Source organism: Triturus cristatus, chromosome 3_1, assembly GCF_964204655.1.
Source record: "Triturus cristatus chromosome 3_1, aTriCri1.1, whole genome shotgun sequence".
Classification (NCBI taxonomy): Eukaryota; Metazoa; Chordata; class Amphibia; order Caudata; family Salamandridae; genus Triturus; species Triturus cristatus.
Genome location: NC_140583.1, coordinates 1,035,192,195 through 1,035,214,871, shown reverse-complemented (window position 1 = coordinate 1,035,214,871; position 22,677 = coordinate 1,035,192,195). Strand labels below are relative to the sequence as shown.

The 22,677-nt window shown below is 47.3% G+C and overlaps 1 protein-coding gene across 6 annotated transcripts in view; it reads left to right on the top strand.

The window, feature by feature from the left end:
• Nucleotides 1–22,677, top strand: part of RAB3GAP1 (RAB3 GTPase activating protein catalytic subunit 1) — a 673,051-nt gene that overhangs the window by 509,233 nt on the left and 141,141 nt on the right. For all 6 annotated transcript variants that reach the window (XM_085645769.1, XM_085645771.1, XM_085645770.1 and 3 more), the window contains one exon: nt 7–144. In XM_085645769.1, the coding sequence (XP_085501895.1) occupies nt 7–144 (138 nt within the window). The remainder of the gene's footprint in view (nt 1–6; nt 145–22,677) is intronic.

Here is a 22,677-nt window from a genome sequence, read left to right as displayed (position 1 = left end):
TTTTAGGAACCGGCACCTATGACCGAAGATTTGCTAGAAGAGCAGTCTGAAGTGTTGGCGAAGCTGGGCACCTCTGCAGAAGGAGCACACCTTCGGGCCCGGATGCAGAGTGCTTGCTTGCTTTCAGATATGGAATCTTTCAAGGTATGTTAAATAAATACTTCACTAATATGATTTTTTTTATTGCAATATCAAAATTCAGAGCTTTGTGCTATTCCTGAAAAAAGCCCATAAGATGCTGGTAGGGGGGTACATATCAGAAGAGCATTAATATGTGCTGGATTATTTTAAGATACTACATGAACATGCATAAACGATCAAAATAAAAAAAGGTTCTTCCAGGATGTAACTGGCAGCTAGTATGAGGAGTTCAGCCTATGGTCTTTCTCTTGTGGGGCTCTACATAGCATACAACTGACACCTGGGATAGTTATGAAAGGTGCAATGAATACATAAAACATGTTACAATTTATATTATTCCTCTATGAAAAATATCCCCTGTTGCACCTGTCACTCCACAAGTGTAGTTATTGTAGAAACTGTCCTAGAAAGTTCCAGACATCCCTGGGGATACACTGGTGTCCTAGCTCCATGACTATAAGTGACAACGCCACAAGTTCAATTGATATTCCCACACCCTAGTTTCTTTTACCAAGAGGTTGCTGTTCCCTTTCAGATGCTTGGGTAAATCTACAACAACCTCCTTTTTCTAGCTTTGTATTTGTTATGTAATAGGAGTATCTTGGTCACTGGGCCTTCCAGTTGATTATATCAGAGTCTAAATCACAATGGTAAGGCTGCTCAGCATATTGCATGCTTTACTTCAAGGCACCTTGGAGCTGAAGAGGAAAGTATGTTCTGCTTGATTCCCTTATAGGGCAAGAAATTCAACTCTGGCACCTCCCAAAGCATCTGCCTTAATAGCATGCAGATCAGAATTGTCAGTTTTTGTATTAGTTCTTCCTACCATAGCAGCTTCTATCTGACCATTACCCATGGCTTCTAATTGGGATCAGCCATCAAGTTACCCTGGCAGTGGACACAACCCTTCCAACATTATCTTGTTTTCTCAAATCTATTTAAACACCGGGTTTTTGCTTCATATAATTCTTCTTTAACCCTGATAAATTCTCTGTAGTCTCATCTTGCTGCTTGCACTAGAACTTGACAATACAGGGCAAGAACAATGAGTATACTCTCTGTGTAATGCCCAGTATTACAGATGGGCAGCCTGTTTAAAACAGTTTTGGGGGCAGTTTAGACATGTATGCATCATCTTCTTCAGCTCAGGTCATGTTGCATATCTGTTCTTCCACAAGTATAGCTACTGGCTACAGATTCATTGCTTACGTATTCAACATCAGAACCCCATATTGCAACTTGAAGGCTACCTGGTGGATCTCTTTTAGACACAAGTCTAATTATATCGGAATTTAACTGCAGTGAACTCAAATTCTCATTTGGCTGTTATTTTCCAGGCTGTATTGTCATATGTATGGGGTTCATCCAGGTGTCTCAGCAATGTGACCTAGGTAGAGTAATGCGTGTCCATCAGTGTTTTGGAGACATACCTTTCCTTCCAAGGACACTGAGGCAGAGGAGATGAAACCATCTGATTTCAGTGATCTACTGAGGGTGGGGGGCTAAAGGGTGGGAGGGTTTCTAGACTATCCACCCTTGATGGTATGCAAAACTATAAAGTAGATAGATAAAAACCTTTGCAAACGATTTCTGAAAGTGAACTCTGAAGTGTAAGTTGTGTGTTATTTTCTTTCTTACTAAGGTGGGGGACTCCTCTGGTGCACACATTTGTGACGTGCAAAATAATTTCCTATGCGAGTGTGGCTCTCAGCTCCTATGGGCTCAGAAACTCATCTCTGGTTGCAGGCTGGACAGGACCAGTCAGCCAGCGCACTAGAGAATTAGTAGGTTTCAGCGGGTACCTCTAAGGTATCCTCTGGGTGCAGGTATTAATACACCCATCACTTGATTCAGTGTGGGTTTATTAATACGAGGTGTTTGATATCAAACAGCATAACAGCATAGATTTCAGTATAGCCATTATGTAGCTGAGAAACTAATTTTGACCAATGTCCAGTACATATCATAAGATGGTTTCTTTGCTCCCTTGTAATATCCAGCAATGGAACTAGACATTGCAGGTCAAATCTGCTCAGGTAGATATGCTCTCGCATGTGCTATAATGCACCCTCCCTTAGGGCTCCAAGGTCTGCTGCAGGGGTGACTTACCTATAGCCCATGTAGTGTCTTTGGCATAGCAGGTTTTCAAACATGGTTTGCACCATGTCACACAGCCTGCCACGGCAGTCTGTGTGAAATTTGTGTGTGGGTCCCTTAGTGTGGCATAAGTTATGATGCATCTATTGGGGACCCTCTTTAATGCCCATGCCCTAGGTATCTGGGGTACCATTTACAAGGGACTTACAGGGGTGCTAAAGTCCATTGCCAATTGTGAAAGAATCAGACATCACTTTGTTTTAAAGAAGGAGTACTGGCACTGAGGTCTGGTTAGCAGGCCTCAGTGCACTGTCAGTCGGAAATCAGCATCTGATAAAGGCATCTAACTGCAGATTTCTTACCTTATAATTATCCTCAGGCGCTAGACTGGATCAGGTAATTGTTCTACACCAGTACCTCTGCACGTTGGTCGATGCTGTCGAGCGACTCCGTAACAACGTCGTCCACCGGATGTGACATTGTTAGAGTCCATATAAGCCCTCCCCTGACGCACTGGTGTCGATTTCTTCCTTTCTGTGCTTGCAAGCGGATATGGAGAGCAGTACCTCTGGCCATTTTGGCCTACCACGAGGAATCAGTGTGCTTCCTATAGAGATCTTCGAGGTCTAAGATGTCGACCCTATACCCTCATCGTATTTGCATGTGGTGCCTTGGCGTACACCCTGACTCCGAATGGTGCTGCTCATGTCTTCAGCTGCAGTCCTCGACGTTGAAAGACTGCAACATGACGCTGTTGGCGACACAGTGGTCGACGGCCGCTCGTTGCTTGCGGTCCTCTTTTTCCTCCAGCTCTTGAAATCCTTGGACCTCGAGGCTGCCTGGAAAGTCACCCCAACGGCGGTGGGCTCCGTGGCCTTTCCCAACTATACCACTTACACACGCCATCCCTGGCTCACCTCCTATTCCTCCGATTTCGGTGTCGGAGCGAGAATCTAGACCGCACCTTCTGGTGTTTCCCTGTGCCAGGGCAATTCTGCCTGATATGAGGGAATGCTATCTCTCCCCCTTGCCATTTTTGGCTCTCAACTTCCCTCTGGTGCATTTGGTCACTACTAGATACCGATAAACCAGACCTATTTTTTATTACAGAAACTTGGCTCCTAAACTCATCATTACCTGACATTGCAGTGGTCCTCCCCCTGGACTATAAAATGACTAGATTAGATAGGACAGACAGAAGAGGAGGGGGAATTGCAATTGCCCATAGGTCAAACCTTAAATCACATTTCATAGACACCCATCTAGCAGATTGGGGTGAAATCTGCACCTTTACAATAGAGTTAGGGAGTAAGGAGTCATGGAAAGGCGCCCTCCTTTATAGGCCCCCCGGAAACAAATCAAATTTTGTCAACAAGCTTACAGAAACAATATCACCACATGCTCTGGCCTCCGGTAACTTTCTTCTATTAGGGGACTTAAACTATCACGCTGAATTATTACAAGACTCCCACACTAGTGACCTTCTCACCAGCATGAACACGCTAGGCCTAAAGCAACTGGTGACCGGCCCCACCCATATCGCTGGTCACTCCCTAGATCTCCTATTCACAAATTCACCTAAAGTGGAGATCGACCAGCTATTTCCAGTCCTTTGGTCAGACCACTATATAATCAGGTTTCACATCCACGTAAACTCAACTCAACCCCAATCCAGGAAGGAATTGAATCTGAGCAGACCCTGGAACAAGACCAGTTTAGATTCCTTTTTCACACATTTTCCCCCTCCCCCATCACTGAGCTCACCGACCCAAACCAGGCAACAGTTGATCTAGATCTCGCTATTACCACAACCTTAGACACAATTTCCCCTAGAAAATTGACCAGATGTCCAAACAAACTCTCTCCGTGGTTTACCCCAGATTTAAAAACAACTAAACTTGCTGTCGGGGCAGACGAACGCAAATGGCACCGCACCAAAAATATAACTGGCAGACAACAATGTAAAAAATCTCACCGGCAATATATGAATGATATAGCCTTAGCCCAAAAACTTTATCTGGGGAACAGGATAAACCAGGCAGCAAATTCTCACTGAGAACTATACAAAATAGTTAAGGAATTCACGAACCCCCCGTCATGCCAGCCTTCACCAACCAAGACCCAAGAATGGGTCAACACTCTCTCATCCTTTTTTTATAATAAAATCAACGACATCCACAAATTATTCCCACTGACACGACCTCAACTGACTCGCTATCCGAGCAAACAATCAATGAGTCTCTGTCCATCCTTACCACTGTTCTTGAGGAATTCCACACATTTACAGAGGAAGAAGTAACCCTCACAATAAATAGAATTAAATCAGGCTCCCCAGCTGATCCGGCCTCCTCTCAAATTCTAAAATTGCGCCAGCTTTTCTCCCTAGCCTGACTAAAATCCTTAATCTCGCATTATTCCACTCTACTGTACCTTCCCACTGGAAAGAGGCCATAATCAGACCAATTTTTTAAAAAAACACTGCTGACCCTAAACAACCTCTAAACTATCGTCCAATCTCTCTCCTGCCACTGTTTGGAAAGGTCATAGAATCCCTGATAAATAACCAACTATACAAACATCTAGAAGATAACAAGCTGTTGGATCCTTCCCAATCAGGATTCAGAGCGTTTCATAGCACCGAAACAGCCTTACTTGAAATCGTGGACAATATAAGGCTGGCCCTTGATTCAAGACAATCCACCATCCTGATTTTACTTGATCTGTCTGCTGCCTTCGACACCATCTCACATAATATTCTCCTAAAACGCCTAGCTGAGGTTGGTGTCGAGGGCTCAGCCCTACTTTGGATCAAGAGCTACCTGACTGGATGGCTTTCAAAGGTCCAAATAGGAACATTCTCCTAAAAAAAATCAGGAAATCGAAAAGGGTGTCCCCCAAGTATCCATACTAAGTCCAACGCTCTTCAATTTATATGTGTCCCCACTAGCAAAGGTAATCAAAGCACACGGTTTTGAAACCGTGTCTTATGCAGACAATACACCGCTGCGAATTACCCTAGGACCGGACTCCACCAACACCAAACTTAGGTTCCAACAATGTATGCTTGCATTAAAAGATTGGATGACTAACAACTATCTGTTACTCAACGCAGGCAAAACGGAGATACTGCTTTTTAGGTCTCGGCTGCGAAGGCTGCGCTTGCGCAGTCTCGCTCCGAGATAATGACTTGGAGAAGAGGGGCTTGAACCCGCCCCTCTTCTCCCCTGTTCTCCATTGGCTGGCCTCTTGAATGCTGGCCAGCCATTGGAGAAGAGGTCAGTCATTCAGATCAGGCCCCGTCCTTTTCGGATCGGGGGGCGTGTTTTTTGCAAGAAGTCTCAAGGAGGAGACAACAGCAAAACACGCCCCCGAATCCGAAAAGGACGCTGCCTTTCTCCGAGGCATTTCTGCTCTGCCTCGGAGAAAGGCAGTGGGTAATTCTCACGGCGCTTGAGAACGTAACCGTTCAAAAATGACCCACCGTTACTGAAGCATAAACAGTTTAGAAAAAATATCAGTCAAGTTATACAAATACACGGAACGAAGTGCTTCCTGTGACAGATGACGCGTGCCTTCTGATAATAACATGCTGATAATACGAGCCGAGGCTCCGTGAACCCGCGGTGCGCAGCCAATTATTTTATGGAAAGTTGTAGCCTCGAACACACCGCCTGTTCGCTTTAACTCGAGATTATACGGTAACATTATTTTATCGTTCCCTTTCAGGCTATTGGTGTATTATAAGGCACTTGTAACACCATAAATGCCTTAGAGCATGTCGTTGTAACTACTACAACGCTTTATTTCCTGTCCTTCTGAGAGCCGGTAATTGAGCTGACAGTCAGTCCCGTCTCCCCACCCACCCCCGCTGCGTCACTAGGTCGAGGTTTTAAACTAAACTAAAAAAAAAAACACAGCTTGAATCCTCCGCTGGCCAAAAGAGCACACCGACCTCTTCATCTCCATTCAGACAATTAGCTTCTGAATTGAGGGTGGGTCTTAAACAAACACACACTTAGCCCCCAAGAATGCGGATTGTTCTCTCGCATTCATGGGCTCCCGGGGAGGGCCTGCCCAGTAAACCTTTTTAGGGTTTACCAAATGTCAACAGCCATTTGGTCTTTTATGTTCCAGCAGCTGCATTCATGCCCAGCACATGGCTTTAAAAGAGCAGCGGCCACTAACGTTAAGTGAACACACAACTCCAGGAAGTTACGTGTAACCCGCAGACCGCGTGCTCCAAGCCAACCAGAACTTTGATAACTTGATCGTCCTTACCTACAATCTACTCCAGACGATTGTGTGCGTAGAGGGACACCTACCTGTGTGGGGATTCTATTTTTAAACCAGACTATGGCCATGACAATTGGATTTTACTAAAATTACCGATTTTGCCTCTTTGAGCCAACACTCTTTAGTCAATGGTTTGTTGTACTATTCACGTTTTTACTTCCGCCCACCACAGCCTACATGCCCCGACTTCCAAATGGCACTTGACTGCCTGGTTATCGATGTTCTCAGGAAAACTGTTAAAGGCATGGGACTAATCACTCTATTTGAATATCATACGTTGTTTGTTGCTCTAAGCAAAACAAAAACATGTCACTTGCTCGGGTGACATTTTGAAACAAACACGGCAGCCACAACTGCAGCGAGTGTTGTATTTTTCATAGCAATAACAATATGACAGTTTTCTCTGAGAAGAGAACATGACACTTCTCCAAATATCAGAGGATGTCTCACCTGCTCAAGGGACTCCTGTACTGTCACTGAAAGGGAAGGTCACAGACTGGCTGCATGATTTCTCGCCTTTCAAAATGTTGTGGCGGAGTGCTTGCACACTAAATGCTGCAGGCTGAGGGAAATCGTTCCTTTCATCTCAGAAGGAAGTGACGGAAAAAATCTCTTTGTTTGACAGTACTAACCTGTAGGGCTAAAAGTTCAGCCGCGAGCTTGTCTGAAGCAAAATTACCTATGTTAAAATAGGGCTGTTTCGCCATAAGTGCATACAAAATGTCAGACATATCGTTGGCCTTGTAATGAATATCATTCAAAGACAGGAAGCGAAATGTGCATGATAATGAGAACTGATCCTAACCGCACCAAGGTCAAAGGCCCGGGTTCTGTCTTCAGAGTTTCACCAGTATCATTGCAGTTTTATAAGGCAGCAGCCTTTCTTGTGGTTGGGCTTAGTCTGCTTGACTTAACAAAATACACTGTAACGTTTGCAAGAAACTCTTAAAAACCAGAGGAAATCGAATCCTACTACAGGAGTCGGCTACAGTAATAACAAGCATTTACAATGCAACGGTCTCGGCATTGGTAAAGTTAGAGCTATTGGCATTGCTCATGACATTATTTTAGTTTGTTTTTGTTTTTAAAACATGTAAAGGAACGGCATTGTTATTTACAATGTCAATAGCTTAATCCGTGTGTGTGTAGGTGGTCCTGTGTGTGGGTGCAAATGCAATAGGTCTCGCATTTGAGAGTGATTAAGCTATTGACATTGTAAACAACAATGCCGTTTCTTTAAATGTTTTAAAAACAAAAACATAAACAAAAAAAATGTCATGAGCAATGCCAATAGCTCTAACTTTACCAATGCCGAGACCATTGCATTGTAAATGCTTGTTGGAAATGCACACAAACATTGGACAGACGAATGGTGGCCGCCGGCCTTAGTCCCCTGCCCCCCACCTAAGTCTACAGCCCGGAACCTGGAGGTAATGTTAGACAACAGACTTTCCATGGCGACCATATTAACAATGTGGTACGCACCAGTTTCGGGCTCATGCGCAATCTCAAGAAAATCTTCAAATGGATTCCCCTCCCATCCCGCATGCCCCTAGTGCAGGGACTAATCATAAGCCGCCTGGACTACGGCAATTCACTTTTCGCCTCCATAAACGAAGACCTTCTGACTAAACTTCAGGTCCTGCAAAACACTGCGGCCAGGATGGCTCTCGACCTCACCCCCCCCGCACCCTCTCTGCCCCCTGTCTTAGGACATTACACTGGCTCCCCATAAAAAAACGAATTAAGTTCAAACTGTGCTGTCTTGTCCATAAGACTCTCAACGGTCAGGGGTCAAAATACCTAGCCAAAAAGCTGACAGATTACTGCCCGGCTAGAACCCTCAGATCCACCAGCAGGCACCTCCTAACTGTTCCCAAAGTTCGCACAGTTAGGAACGGTGACAGATCCTTCTCTAAAATAGCCCCAGAGACCTGGAACACTCTGCCTCTACACATCAGACTAGAACCAAATCACCAGAAGTTCCGAAGAAACCTTAAAACCTGGCTATTCTAGCACTGCCTGGCCACATGTCTTGTCTATCCACCTGAGTATCTGCTGGCGCTATGAAACCTACGGGTGAATTATGCATCTTACAAATACCAAATACATACATACATACATTCTTGGCCCTGGAGAGGAGGGAGAGGCCTTGACTGACTCCAAACCAGCAGGACCTCCCTCGGAGTCCAGCGGGGCCCTCCGAATATGTGATCGACTCCTTTTCTGCTCTGGTGCACAGCCCCTCAGGGTTCCCACCTGTGACTCCTGTGTTGGATCCACTGGTGGCAACTTTGGCGTCGATGGCACCGATCTCCCCTTCTTTGTTTCTCCTCCCTGATGCCCAAGTGTCGCCTTCTCAGCAGCGATCAACGTCTGGAACGGCATCGGTGGATCAGTCCTCTTCGGGTTACCTTCCTCCGCTTTCAGAGGAGCCCCATGCTATTTTCTCCTTGACACACCGGTATTTTGGTGATCTGGGTAATCACATGACTGAGCCTTCTCCGAAGTTTCATTGGGTTTCTCTCGTGGGTGACGCTAGTGACCTTGATTCTTCCCCATCCTCGAGTCTGTTTTCACCTCCATGCCTCGCTTCAGAGGCTAGCTCGGCTTTTGCAACTGGGGCTGCAACTTCCTTCTGTGGAAGTGGTCATTGATCCCCTACTTGGGGTGCTTCAGCTGGGCCTGCGCTTCCCTTCGGTGAAACCCCCTTTGATATTCTGTTGGGCACTTTACCTAAGCCCATTTCAAGGGCCTCAGTGGACCAGTTGTAGGAAAGCGCCCTTTTTTTGCATGGTTACCCCCCCCCCCCCAGTTTTTGTCTGTGTTCTGATGCAACCCAACTTGATGTGCCCTGGGTCCCTGCCAAACAGGTTCCCAGGGCCTGTGTTCTTTCCCAAAATTGTACCTGTGTATCTACAATTGGTACATACCTTGGCACAGACAAGCCCCTTGTAAAAGGTACCATGGGTACTAAGGGCACTGTGACCAAGCAAGGCCTCTGAGGGCTGCAGCACCTATTATGCCACCCTAGTGGCCCTACACTTTAACCAACACACACTGCCACAGCAGGCTGTGTGTTTTGGTGCTGAGAAAAGTGAAGAGTCGACAGGGCACGCAGACCTGGCTTGGAAGTTCGGGCTGGACTGTTCCCATGAGGCACAGGATCAAGACTGATTTGCATTTGGCTGGCTCTGAACTGAGGTGGCAAAGTGAGCTAAAGAACGATGATGGATTCAACCCAGGTCTGTGGTTTTCGGTGAGTGTCTGAAAAGTTTCAGTGCTGTGTCCATCGGCCTCCTTGTGTTTGCTTTGTTCGCCCTAAGTTGGCAGGGTATGCCCAGACATGGGTCCCTTGCTCACTTTGCCACTGGATTCAGGCTAGCCTGGCTGATGAGGGGTTACCCCGAAATTGGTACCAGGATGCTTGTTACCGGTTCAGGAAAGACCTGGCTTGGCAGTTCAGGCTGGACTGTTCCCATGAGGCACAGGGTCAAGACTGATTTGCATATAGCTGGGTCTGAACTGAGGTGACAAAGTGAGCTAAAGAACGATAATGGATTTAACCCAAACCTGTGACTGGGTGAGAGTGTCTGAAAAGTTTCAGTTCTCCGTCCATCGTCTCCTTGTGTTGACACCCCATGCCTGCAATCCACTGCCTAAGGCCTAGGTAAGTCACCCCTCCGGCAGGGTGCACTAGTCCTAAGGTGAGGGTACAGAAGCATGAGCCCTCTACCCCTTCAATGTCCATTCATAGACATTGTAAGTGTAGAAAAACCATAAAGAATATATGGTCTAGGAGTTGATAACTACGAACTCCACAGCTCCATAATGGCTTTAATAAACACTGGGTAGTTTGGTAGCAAACCTCTCAGCACATTATACCCACACTGATGCCAGTGTGGGATTTTTTTTTTTTTTTTTTTTTTTGAAAAACCTTTATTGACATTTCAACCAATAACAAGTATGGGCCTACAACCCCCGGGGCCGGCCACTAAGCAGTCAGAGTAACAGAAATCAAATTTTATCACAGGCAGCACCTCGGGGAGCAGAATCTCCATGCTAGTACACTCTCGGCCACTGAACAGCCCAAGTAGGAGACCAGGATACAAATGGTTTTCATTTTATAATAAGGGAGGATGGAAGGATCAGGTGCCAAACAGTTTCCCAGCAGCGAAAAATGACAGGCAGAATAATAAACGTCAACAATAAACAGCAATCTATCTAATCAATGGCGTTGAAACAGGAAGTTCAGGATGTGGAGGAATATCACGGCCATTTGCGCCTGCAGTCCCCTGCCCTAAAACCCAGAAAACACCACGGAAATTGTGGCACACACGAAAATGCGGTGATTAACAACGAAGGAGTTCTACCATGCTGATCCCAGAGAAGAAAGACCAAGAAGAATAAGAGAAGAAAAAGGAGGCCATGAGAAAAAAAAAAAAAAAAAGGGAGTAAAGACTAAAGAATCCCCTCCCCCAACCCCCCACCCTGCACCTCTGCAGATGAGTACGGCCCCCCCCCCCAGCAGTGTGCCTGTCGCCCCGGAACCAGACCCGAAATATAGAAGAAACAGAGAAAAAGGAGTAAGAAAAGAAACCCCACCAGACGGGGGGGGGTAGAGAGAGTATTAATAAACTGGAGGAGGGCCTACAAAACCTGCCCCCGGCTTCTCCCTCCCGCACAATATGTTTTCCCCCAAAGCAAACAATAAACAACACAAAATCGCTCATGTCAAAGAAAAATGGGGAGCGTTATGCACCTATTATACTAACAGTTATGCCGTGAGAGCACGCAACCCCTGAGCCCGCCCGCCTATTGAATGACCACCTCTGAAGGATTAGCCTCATCCTTGGCCACTCTTTGCGAATCCACCCATGCATACCCATCGACCCAGTGCCATGTACAATGTTACAAGGAAGAGGAGCGTCCAAAAAAGACCAGGAAGCGACACACACAGGTAGGGTAGAAGTCTCTGAATACCAACACAGTCAGCATTATGGAGGGTCGCCTTTCCCAGTGCTGCCCCAGGATCTGAACTGCACACAAGGTCCAGGAAGGCGGAATCAGCCAGGGCAGGTGACCGTTGCTTGTATATTGCCTGGGTCGCCGGAGGCCGCGCACGGGACAAGGCCACCACCCCCCACTCAGGTCCAAGACCTCCGGAACAGACCAGACCCACAGCCGGCCGATCACACGTTAGTTCACTGTCCGGAGTTTCCAGCTGTTCGCTATTCACAGGGGCGGCCACGACACTATCCTCCTGTGTGCAGTGTAGGAAGTCCCTGTGTACCTGGGGACAGGCAGGCCGCAACTGTTCCGACGCTGATGCCACCCCATCAAGCTTACTCCCTAATACCCAGGCGCCGTGAACCAAGGTGGAATGAAGGGCACCGAGAGCTTCGAGAAGGTCACCGTACCCCAGCACAGCTCCCGGCGCTCGCTCCGCTACGCTCCTCATAGTTGCACACTCCCAATCTTGCTGCGACCTAGTGGACAGGATGGTAGACCTCGTCCTATCAAGATGGCCGCCGGGTAGGTCCAACCCAGAGTGGGACCGGGACTCAGGGACAAGCGCCTCGAAGTTCCATGTCACTGGGAACAGGGTCCCGGGGGCAGGCAAACATGTATCCGGTGTGTGGTCACGGGCAACAGTCATCCCCACCACGGACCAGCGCCCGCGAAAATCCGGGAGCAGCCCGCAAGAATCAGGGCGAGTTACGGGCGGCGTCCGGGCAGCTCACCGGCGAAGGCTGAGGCAATCACCGGAGAATCTTGAAATTGCCACCTCGGGCATGCACTCGTTCCGCTACGCATAGTGGTAGGAACGACCACGGCGAAATGTAGGCCGATATTCGCACCGCTCCGGTAGTCCGACTCCACCCAGTCACCAAAGGCCGCTGTTGTTGAACTGCCGCCCGGCCATGTTGTCCACTCGAGGTCCCGGTTCCAGGGCTGCACAGGCCGCAAACTTCAAATGGACATTTCTCCGGCGGTACCGCCGCCAGAAACTTCGGAGTCACACTATCGGTTGCCGCTCTCATTCACCAACACGGGGATATAGCACAGGCTAAGGATCTCATGCAGGATATCTGTGCGGGATGTGGAGGTTCACGGAGCCGGGAGCCTACGCTGCCGTTCCGGTCGCCATCTTGGCTCCTCCCCCGCCAGTGTGGGATTTAATGTAAAACGCACTCAGAGGGCATCTTAGAGATGCCCCCTGAAAATCTACCAGCCCTGCTGTGGTTCTTGAATGACTGCACGGCATTGCTACCACCAGACAAGTTTCTGGACCCCTGGGTAGAGGTCCTCCGCTCTCTGGGTCTAGAAACAAAGCCCAACCTGGACAGAGGTGTCATGCCGCCTCCTCTTCCAGGATGGGCTGGGTCCACGACTGGGATCGCTTCAAGGGCCTGCCGCCTTTGGATGCTGTCCCTGCCTTTTGCTGCCCCCAGCAACTGGCTCCCACTGGTTCTGATCCCACTTGGGCAGGAGAATCGGTGGGAAATCCAAGCTAGGAAGAGAGGTGTGCCCACCGTTGCAAACCCACCCCTCAGGTGAGGAAAGCGAGGTGAATCATACATTGCAGTCCCCTTCATCGTGAAGATGAGGGGACTCAGCCAATAAGGAAGAGGCTCATGTCCCCTCCCACTGGTTGGTAGCATAATAGGGGGTGTACCCACCCCAGGAAAGGGACCCATTGGTCCCAACCTACACACCGCTTTAATGCCCCCTATATTTTGTATTTAGGGACGATCCCGAACCTTGCCTCCTCAGATTCGAGGAAGAACGAAGAAGGACCGAAGAGCAGTGCTGACCCAGGAAGAAACCGAGGACACCAACTGACTTTTCCCCAGCTCTACCGGCCTGTCCCAAGCACGACCTGCCTACAGCAAAGAAAACATTGTGTCCAGCTGCAACAGACCCCCAGAGCCTTGAAGTCCTGCCATGCACTCAACTAACAGACTCTGTCTCCTGTGAGCACCGGATTTGCTCAAACCAAAGACTAACTTTCAGAGTCCGGGCTCCGCGGTTCTGCATCACTCTGCACCCGACCGCCACAGGCCGAAGCTGAGTGGCCCCATACTCTAAAGAGGTCCCCCCGGCGATCTTAAGTAGGGATCCGGTGGCCGCTGACCTCCCACAAGCTTTGAAACAAAACCTGCAGCCTTTACTTGAAGTGTCCCTCCTCCCCGACCCCAAACGAAGGCAGTAAGACAACTGTTCCCTTGACCGAAGCGGGCCAGGAAGTCCGATCGTGTCTGTCTGACTGAAGCTGACCAGGACCGATCGCAGCCTAAGGAAACCGATGCTCAAGACACCACAGCTATTGACGCCTTCCCGGCCTTAAGTCGCCCAACCAACGGTGTCTAATCATCCTCCCAGGTCCCCAGTCGCCTTCCAAGCCATGGGTTGCCTCCAAGAAGTCCCCCGACTGAGCCTGCAGCTTTCCGAAACAAACAATCACCCCTGAGAAGCCCAGGGACCACGACATCCACTTTACCTTCTGCACCCGGCCGCCTCGGTGCCGCTGGCGGTGCTGTTCTTGTGTCGGTCATTGGCCCCTGCAGTGCCGACCGCAACCTTAGGAACTTAGCTCCCACACCCAAGTGGCCTGCTTGCCAGCAGACCCCTACCAAAGGCCCCTGCCAAGCCCGTTGGCTAAAGTTGGTCCCCTGCACTCTGCAACCGGCCGCCCCAGTGCCGCTGGTGGTGCAACTAGTGTCCACCTGGACCTTGGGGAGCTTTGGTCCTAACCCCGAAACCTCAAACTTTTAAGTCAAATATTTGCCTCTGAGTTCGAAAACCATTTTTCCACCCATTGGGACCCATAGTAGGAGATTTTGGGTCTAGAAAGAGTTCATTTTTTTATTTTATTTCAGAAAAGCAGTACATTTTATTAATCCAGAAATCAACACATAGTAAACAAATACAATCCATCAGTTCTCCATCTTTACAATAGACTCATAAATTATTCCAACCATAACTTGCTTCCTATTAGTTTATCCTACCTATTTTACACGAAGAAGGGAGGCAAAAAGAAGGAGAAGAAACAGATGTTTAAAGAAGATATACACAAGGCTAACTCGCAAAAGGAAACTCCTTTCAGCCAGACTTATTAGTTCACTTTACCTAATTCCCATCTTACTCCATGAAAAGCCCCCATACTTGGCGACCCCTTTTCTTCGCTCTCCTCCCTTTACATTTATACAATGCCTTCTCCAAATTATACACATGAAAAAGTCTAGCATGCCATTCCTGAAATATCGGAGGGTCTACATCTTTCCATTTTGAAGCAATCATTGTACGGAAAATAGCTGTTACCATAAAACAGAAATAAACTTGGGTCAATTCCATCTGCAAGCTTTCAAGATCTGCACAGATCCACATCCTGATTCCCAAGCCTATCCGCCCATGTACTTTCTGACCTGACTATGTCATCTTGATTAGCACTCATCAGTATTGAATATAGATCATTAACACGGAGCTGCCTATACACTAAACATTCTAACAGTGGAATTCGAGCGAGGCTAGTAAGCTGCGACACAACTGGTTTAATTGGCTCCCTGATTTGTATATACTTAAAAAGTGTCCTAGGGTCTATCCCATATTGTTCCTGGAGTTCTCCATGGCATTACCCCATTCCGATTAAAAATATCTCCTAGATTATTTATTCCAGCCTGTTCCTAGGATCTACCTATTATGTCGTGGAGTGGAGCCGGGAAAATTGACGATAGCCATAACAATAAATATCTCTGGCCCTTTGGGATTTTCAAAAACTTACTAACCTTACTCCAAACGTTCCAGGCTGCTCTTAGGGTTTAAAGCCTGTTTTCTTATAATAACTCCCCTCCATCTGCCTCAGTACAATTCCTGGTGCTGCGTCCCCTATGGCGAGCTCATAAATAGAGGGGGTAATCTCCCTATCTTGATCTCCCAACATTGGTTCTGACCATATTTTAGGTTTAAAAAGACTGGTCATTTGCTGCAGTGTTATAGCCCAATAGTAGTATAATATGTGAGGGACAGCAAATCCCCCTCGATTTTGTGGTAGAGTCATTAACTTCAATGATCTCCTAATCTTCTTATACCCCCAAATAAATTGTGAGAAAATCCCTTCTATTTTAAAAAAAAAAACATGTTTGATGGTTCCAGCGGTATACATCTAAATAGATAAAAACATTTAGGGAACATTGTCATCTTTAAGACATTTCCTCTTCCTGTTATGGAAGGTGTGAATTGTCCATTCTTTTTAAGTCATCACCTATCTTCTTTATAAGAGGGGCCAAATTGACATCCCAGATAGTCCCAACCTCTGCAGCTATATTTATCCCCAGGTATGTAGCTACCTCCATGGATCTTGATACAAAGTGGATTTAGATGATCTTTGTGTTGTCGGTGTTTAAACCATACCCTGACTGCCTCCCGAATTCAGACGCCAGGACTTTGATCCTTCCTATAGCTTCTAGTGGGTCAGGGGTGACAACTGCAATTTCGTCAGCGTAGGCTAACACATTTGGTGTTATATCCCCTGACCACTAGCGGTTTATTAGCCTGGTCATTTAGCATTGATCTGATTAAGGGATCAATATAGAGTGCAAAAAGGATAGGGGAGCAGGGGCAGCCCTGTCTTGTGCCACGGGCAATCTTGATCCTTTCCGATTCCCTCCCCATCAGCTATATTTTTGCATAAGATTGTACATACATTGCCCTTAGAGCGGTCAATATGCGAGGGCCAAAGCCATTGGTTCTTATTATGCCACAGGTATGCCCACTCGACCTGATCAAAGGCTTTTTGTGCGTCCAGTAGTATTAGGGACATCTGCTCCCCTGCAACTTCCACTATGTCAAATAATATTACACGTCGAACATGGTCCGTTGTTCCCCTGCCTGGAATAAACCATGCTGCCAGGGACTAACCAAAGAGGCGATTATTTTTGCTAATCTAAGTGCTATAATTTTGGAGTAAAGTTTCTCGTCAGCATTTATCAAGGAAATAGGTCTATACGAGGCTGGATCCTCTGCAGCTTTTCCCTTTTTCAGAAAGATGACAATATTGGTCTCCTGCCAGGATTGAGGGGGAATTCCCTTCTGCTGAATCGCCAAGAACAGGTCTAACAAAAGTGGGGCTAGCTCTGTCTGTAACGCTTTGTAAATCTCCATTGGAATCCCATCTGGGCCGGCTGCCTTACCTGAATCCATTGCCTGGAGCGTCTCAATAACCTCATTCAGTGAGATATCTTCTTCCAGATATTGAATAATTGGGGGCATGATATTGGTTCCCATACCTACTGTCGTTAACAAGCTGTCCCTGGAACTATACAAGTCCTCATAGAATTCAGTGAATATTTTTAAAATATCTTGGGGCTCTGTAACGATTTTACCATCCTTCCTCTTTAACCTTGAGCTATTATTTGCTGCCGCCCTCTGTTTTAATCGGAGTGCCAAATGTTTCCCTGTCTTCTCCCCATATTCATAACTATCCCTGGCCCGGGTTTGGAATATTTCAGCAATTGTTTTGTTGTAAATTCCGTTAATTTTAGCCTTAGTACTCATAACATTTAATTCTAATTGATTTTGTAGTTCCACCTGCTTTCTACCTATAGCTGCCATATGCTCTTCCTCATATTTAGAAAGCTCCACCGTGAGTTGATGTATTGCCTCTCTCTGTTTTTTCCTATGATGCCCCACGTAGCTGATTATCTCCCCCCTAAGCCCTGCCCTGGATCCGTCCAATACAATTTCTCTCGAGGTGCTGAATCTATTCATATCATAAAATTGCCTTGTCCACCCCCTAATGTGTTCTATAAATCCCTCAGTAGCCAGAAGTTTCCTGTCGAAGGACCATTTTGTGAAAGATCGCTCGTGCCCCTGAGCATCAATTTCCAACATCAGAGGGTTGTGATCCGACAGGACCTTGGGTAATTTCCTTATGTGAGCCCCTTCTTTAAGAAAGGCAGAGGCAAAAAAGCAGTCAAGCCTGACTTACTTCTTATGTGGACATGAAAAATAGGTGTACCCTGGGTCCCCTGATTTTTTATAAGACCACATATCCACTAATCCATGACTGTCCACTAGAGCTTTTAATGTTTTAAAAACCTGTGGCTTCCTCCCCTGATACCCTCCCCAAGGGGGATCATGTGTTTCTAGATGGATATTAAAATCGCCACAAATAATAAGAGGGGATGGCCAGGAAGCAAGTTCGAGTTTTAGTTCTGACAGCAAGTCTGGATCATCGAAATTCCACCCGTAGATAGTACATAACGTTAATCCACGAATCGCTTCACACACGGACATAATGAAGTCCCCTGCAGGGGGCTTAATTTAAGTCAGTGTACAGCTACTTCCAGTTCAAAAGTGTCCAATAAAAGATTATTAAATGTTAGGGACGATTACCTTTCGCTCTATCAGAAATGTTTAATTCACCCTCTTCATAACACAGCACATGGCCTGTTCGTAACCTTATTTCATCACAACTTATCTTTACTTTTTTTAAAAATGGAGTACGCTTCTTCTTTCCCCTCACCTACTCCAGGTGCCTGCCTTTCTCTTTTTAAAGCTCACTTACTCTCTCTCCCCTGCACCCATCCTATGCGTTACTGTCAAAAACTCTAAATCTAGCCCCTTCGCGCCTCTCTCGTTCTCCCTGTTATTGTCTCATCCCCTCTTTCTATATCTCTCCTCCTCCATTATTTTAACCCTATTTCTCCATTTAACTCACTCGCACTCTAGCGAGCTGCGTCTCGCTCTCTCTCCTCCGTGGACTGAATGCGTGTTCCTTTCCTCTGTGAATTCTAATAATTGAGGTGCAGCGCACTGTAATTTGACATATTGCCCTTCCAGAAACAGCCTCTTATGTATCTAGTACGCAGAGATTTAGGGCCTTGCCCAAACCAACCTTTTATATGCCTTCAACTACACTACAACTGTAAGCTGCTACAACTGGTACAACATTTTCTTTTAGAGGACACTTGGCAAAATATCACTCATAAAGCACTCATATTCACCAAAACTATTTACACCTCCCAAAGGCGAGACCAATTGGCTATGCCAATGCTTGTTTTTATACTTACCTAATTGGTCTGGATTTTGTCAGTGTGTGTGACATCAGCCTTGATCGAGTGAATACAATAAATGCTTAACACACCCTTCTGACCAGCCTAGCTGCTCGACCACATTTCCACAAATAGAGCTGTTAGTGATTATCTAATTCAGCCTCTGCTATACCTCTGGGGATCCACTGGACTCTGTGCATACAATACTTCACTTTGGTATAGTTTATGTAAAGCCAGCTTCCTACACCAGTCTATAGCTCAAAGTCACCATCCTGCCCCTGGAGACCTACTCTGCCTTTTCTGTCAGCCTACTCCACATAGCTTTGTGGTTCAGGCTGGTGCAGCCTCCACCAACATCGGCGCCGTGTCTGAAATCCCTCCGGACAGATTTTAAAGGCCTGGATGCTTTTGGTCAATATATCTTTTCTGCTACCAGCTCCGTCTCACAGTCCCTTAATACAGCTTGTGTTTTTTGGCCGTTTTTCTTGTGTACTGTGGAATTCAGTCTAGCCCCGTCTCCCCTCCCTCCTTGATAACTCTCGGGACCCTCTTTCTCAGCTCATCCAGGCTAGCTGTCAGGCGGCTACATTACCGATTCATTGTGGCATGGATACCACAGATTCTGTAGTACGGGCCATGGCCCTACCGGTGGCTCTTCACCGGCGTGCCTGACAATGTACCCCTTTTTTAGGTTTCGCTTAGCATTGCAGCGCGCTGCTCGCTCTGGCGAGATATATTGTAGAGGAGATTTCAGAAGGGGACTTGAAGCCCCGCCCATCATTTTCATTGGGTCGCGTCAGCGTTTATGCTAAATGCTGGCTTACCATTGAAAATGATGCTCCTTGGTCACTGCCCTTTCTCCTTTTCATCTGGCCCATCTGGACTGGATCGTCTGCTTGACGGCTGTCGTGAAGCAATTTCTTATCTAAAGTAGGCGTGTTATCTAAACAAGCCGTGAAGCAAAGGATCGAGTCCGCATAGGCCGCCCCAAAAAGAGAAAGGACTGCAGGCAGGCACAACGCGCATTGCACCGGCTGCCCCCACTTTCCCGGCTCCCTTTGTCTGCTGGAATGCTCAAAGAGTGATTCAATGTGTCAATCATTATTAGTAATTTAGCTGATACTGCTGGCAAGCGCTGGTAACACCAATAGGTATTGCCCTATTTGATGTACGTCCAGTGTTGTATGACACGTGTGGGCCATAACAGAAAACTCAAACAAAAACACTAAAATACTGGTCATGGCCTTGATTTAATATTGGCAAAGAGTGATTCAATGTGTCACCCATTTGCCAATAGATTGTCACCCACTCACACTAAGCGGGCTGATAGTTCTGCCATCTTCCTTTGCTGTCGCACCCTCTACAGGCTTCCTATAGCTCCCCGGGTACCTGTTGCCAGGTCTGTGCTCTTGCCTTATGTGTATATTTTGCCTGTGCCCTCATGATGCCTATGTGCCTCTCTGCACTTGTGCCGCGGTCCTCGCTAGAGCTGCTGTTCAAACCCTTCCCAAGCTGCATCGCGACGATAACGGCTCTTAGGGGAAGCGAGCGTGCATCTTCCACCAACCTCGTGCCCCAGCATCTAGCACGCCCCTCACCGGGCACCTGCACCCTCGCATCGAACACTTGCACCTTTTCACCGAGCGCGTGCTCCTCTCTCCGACCACCTGCAGTGCCCTACTACACACTGCGAGCACGACTGCTCTCGCCTCGCCCCCCAGCGCGTTCCCGTGACCCGGAAGCGCTACCGGCCTGAAAGATGGCGGACTCGACTCAGGAGCTACCGGCCACCCCGAGCCGGTACGAGAAGAGTCTGGGCCTCCTAACTACCAAGTTTGTGACCCTCCTGCAGGAAGTCAAGGATGGCGTGCTGGACCTCAAAGTGGTGAGAGAGAACGCGCAGTCTGGGAGCAGCTTGAAGAGTGCAAATCATAAATGGTGAAAGAGAGCACCGAGAGTATTCAAAGTGTTGAGGAAAGTCGTAAACCAAGACAGGTGATGAGGGGCATGAAGAAGACTAACCCCAAAACAGTGAAAGTAAAGCAAGGAGTGTCATACGAGATACCAGAGGCTTTTGGGGCATCATGGAGTTCTGCAACTACAGCTGTGAGGGTAGTCACGGAGAGTGCTAGACTAAAAGTGAAGATTGGAGGGGAGCTTCTGAACTTTAAAGTGGTGAATATAGGCGCTGTCTGTTCTGGGAAAGCGAAGCATTGACAGTACTGGACAAAACATGGCGAATGAATGGAGGCATGGGAGTGCTAGATCTGTTGTGATGCTTAGGGGTGTGGTTAGTGGAACTGAAAGCGCTGGATCCGGAGTGTAAATCAGGTAGCGTGCCAAGTGCTGAACCTGTAGTGTGGGGGCATTTGTAGACGGCCGGATCTGTGGCTGTTGGAGGGGCATGCGGAAGTCTGGACTTGTAGTGGTTAGTGGGCATGGCAAGTACTGGATCTATACTGGAAGGGGCGTGAATTGTTCCAAACCTCTAATGGTTTGCATGTTCACAAACCTCCGCGTGCATAGAGTGTGCACCCCCGTACCGCTGATCCCCGGCAGCCCCTGTGTGGTGCCCCCAGTGAGTGTTGACACAGCCAGACATTCACTGTGCATCAGCCTTAGAGTACCCCTGCATCATACATTCACTACATCAGTTTCGGATTACCCCTGCACAGCTCCTCTGAACTCGGCGGTGCCAGCGGCCCCTGTGTCTGTGTGGGGTGGCTTAGAGGAGAGTTCCCAAGTTGGTATGTGGAGGCACCAGGCGCCCCTCGCTCCTGCTGCTCCTTTTATGGGGTCACCCGGGGTCTCAGCCCATAGAGTGGGTCCATGTTTGAATGATTTATAGGGACTGGGAGAGGGTAGGAAGGGGTTCTGCCTATCCCCCTCCGATCTGCACACTTTATCCTGGATCTCTTCTCTGCATCTTAGTGTGTACGTGATTACATGTGTGCACGAGTTCGTGTATGCACGTGTGTGTGCGTGGGCCTGTCTGATTGTGTGTCTGGATCTGTATTTGCGTGTGCGCGCGCGCATGTGTGGGTCTGTGTGTTTGATGGCATGTGTCTGCATCTATGAGTCTGTGTGTGTATGTGCGTGTGTGATTGTATGTGCGTGCCGTGTGGATCAGTGTGTTGGATGGTGTGTCTGGATCTATGAGTTTGTGTGTATGTGAGTCTATGTGCCTGTGAGTCTGTGTATATTTGTGCCTGCGTACGCGTCTATGCTTGTGTTTGCCCGTGGTTAAGTGTGTAAGTCTTTGAGTAATAGTCTGTATGTGTACGTTTGTGTTTGTATGTTTGGACATGTGCATAAGTGCTTGTGTATCTGTGTATTTTTGGTGTATAAATGTGTACAAATAAGCACATATGGAGTTGTTTGTCTATAGGATGTGTCTGTAAGTTGGTAGATGATGAATTTTTGCGAGTGCATGTATTTGTATGCGTCAGTGTGCCAATGTAGACGTGTAAATACAAACACTGTGCCAGGACGCCGCAAGGACGTCCGACATGGGACGGTCTGTAGACGTAACAGCAAGCAGAAATCTATCTCTTTGTATCTCTCATTGACACACGCCCACTCTTGCTCGCTACTAAAAACACAAAAGTGCGAACACCTACAAAGACACAGCAACACCATCACGTTCATAGAATGCGAACACAAACAAATATATAGACAGACGAACACTATGCTTTGATACCGCAGCATAGTCATTTGTGCTCAGAGCTCCAAGCTCATGAAGGCACATAAAGATTGGTGATTAAAGAAATACTGTGTCAGCAAAGCGTAGCCAGCTCGAAGAAAACAACTCCAGCTTTTATGATTGTGTTACTGAAGAGAACCCCGGGCTAATTGTCTTCGCTATCGAGTTAAGCATAATTTATCCAGTCCCCGGCGTTCTCGACAACATTTTGATGTCCGCTTCTGCAGGAAAGTAAACACCAAGCCAAGGAGGAAACGGTACTAATTCCGAACAGATAAAGAGCGCTGCAACATAATTTCATTAGCCCGTGCATTTTTAAGCATTAAGAGCGGATCTTTAAGACTATTTCGAATTGCGTACATTTTTGGCACTAACCTAAAAACAAAG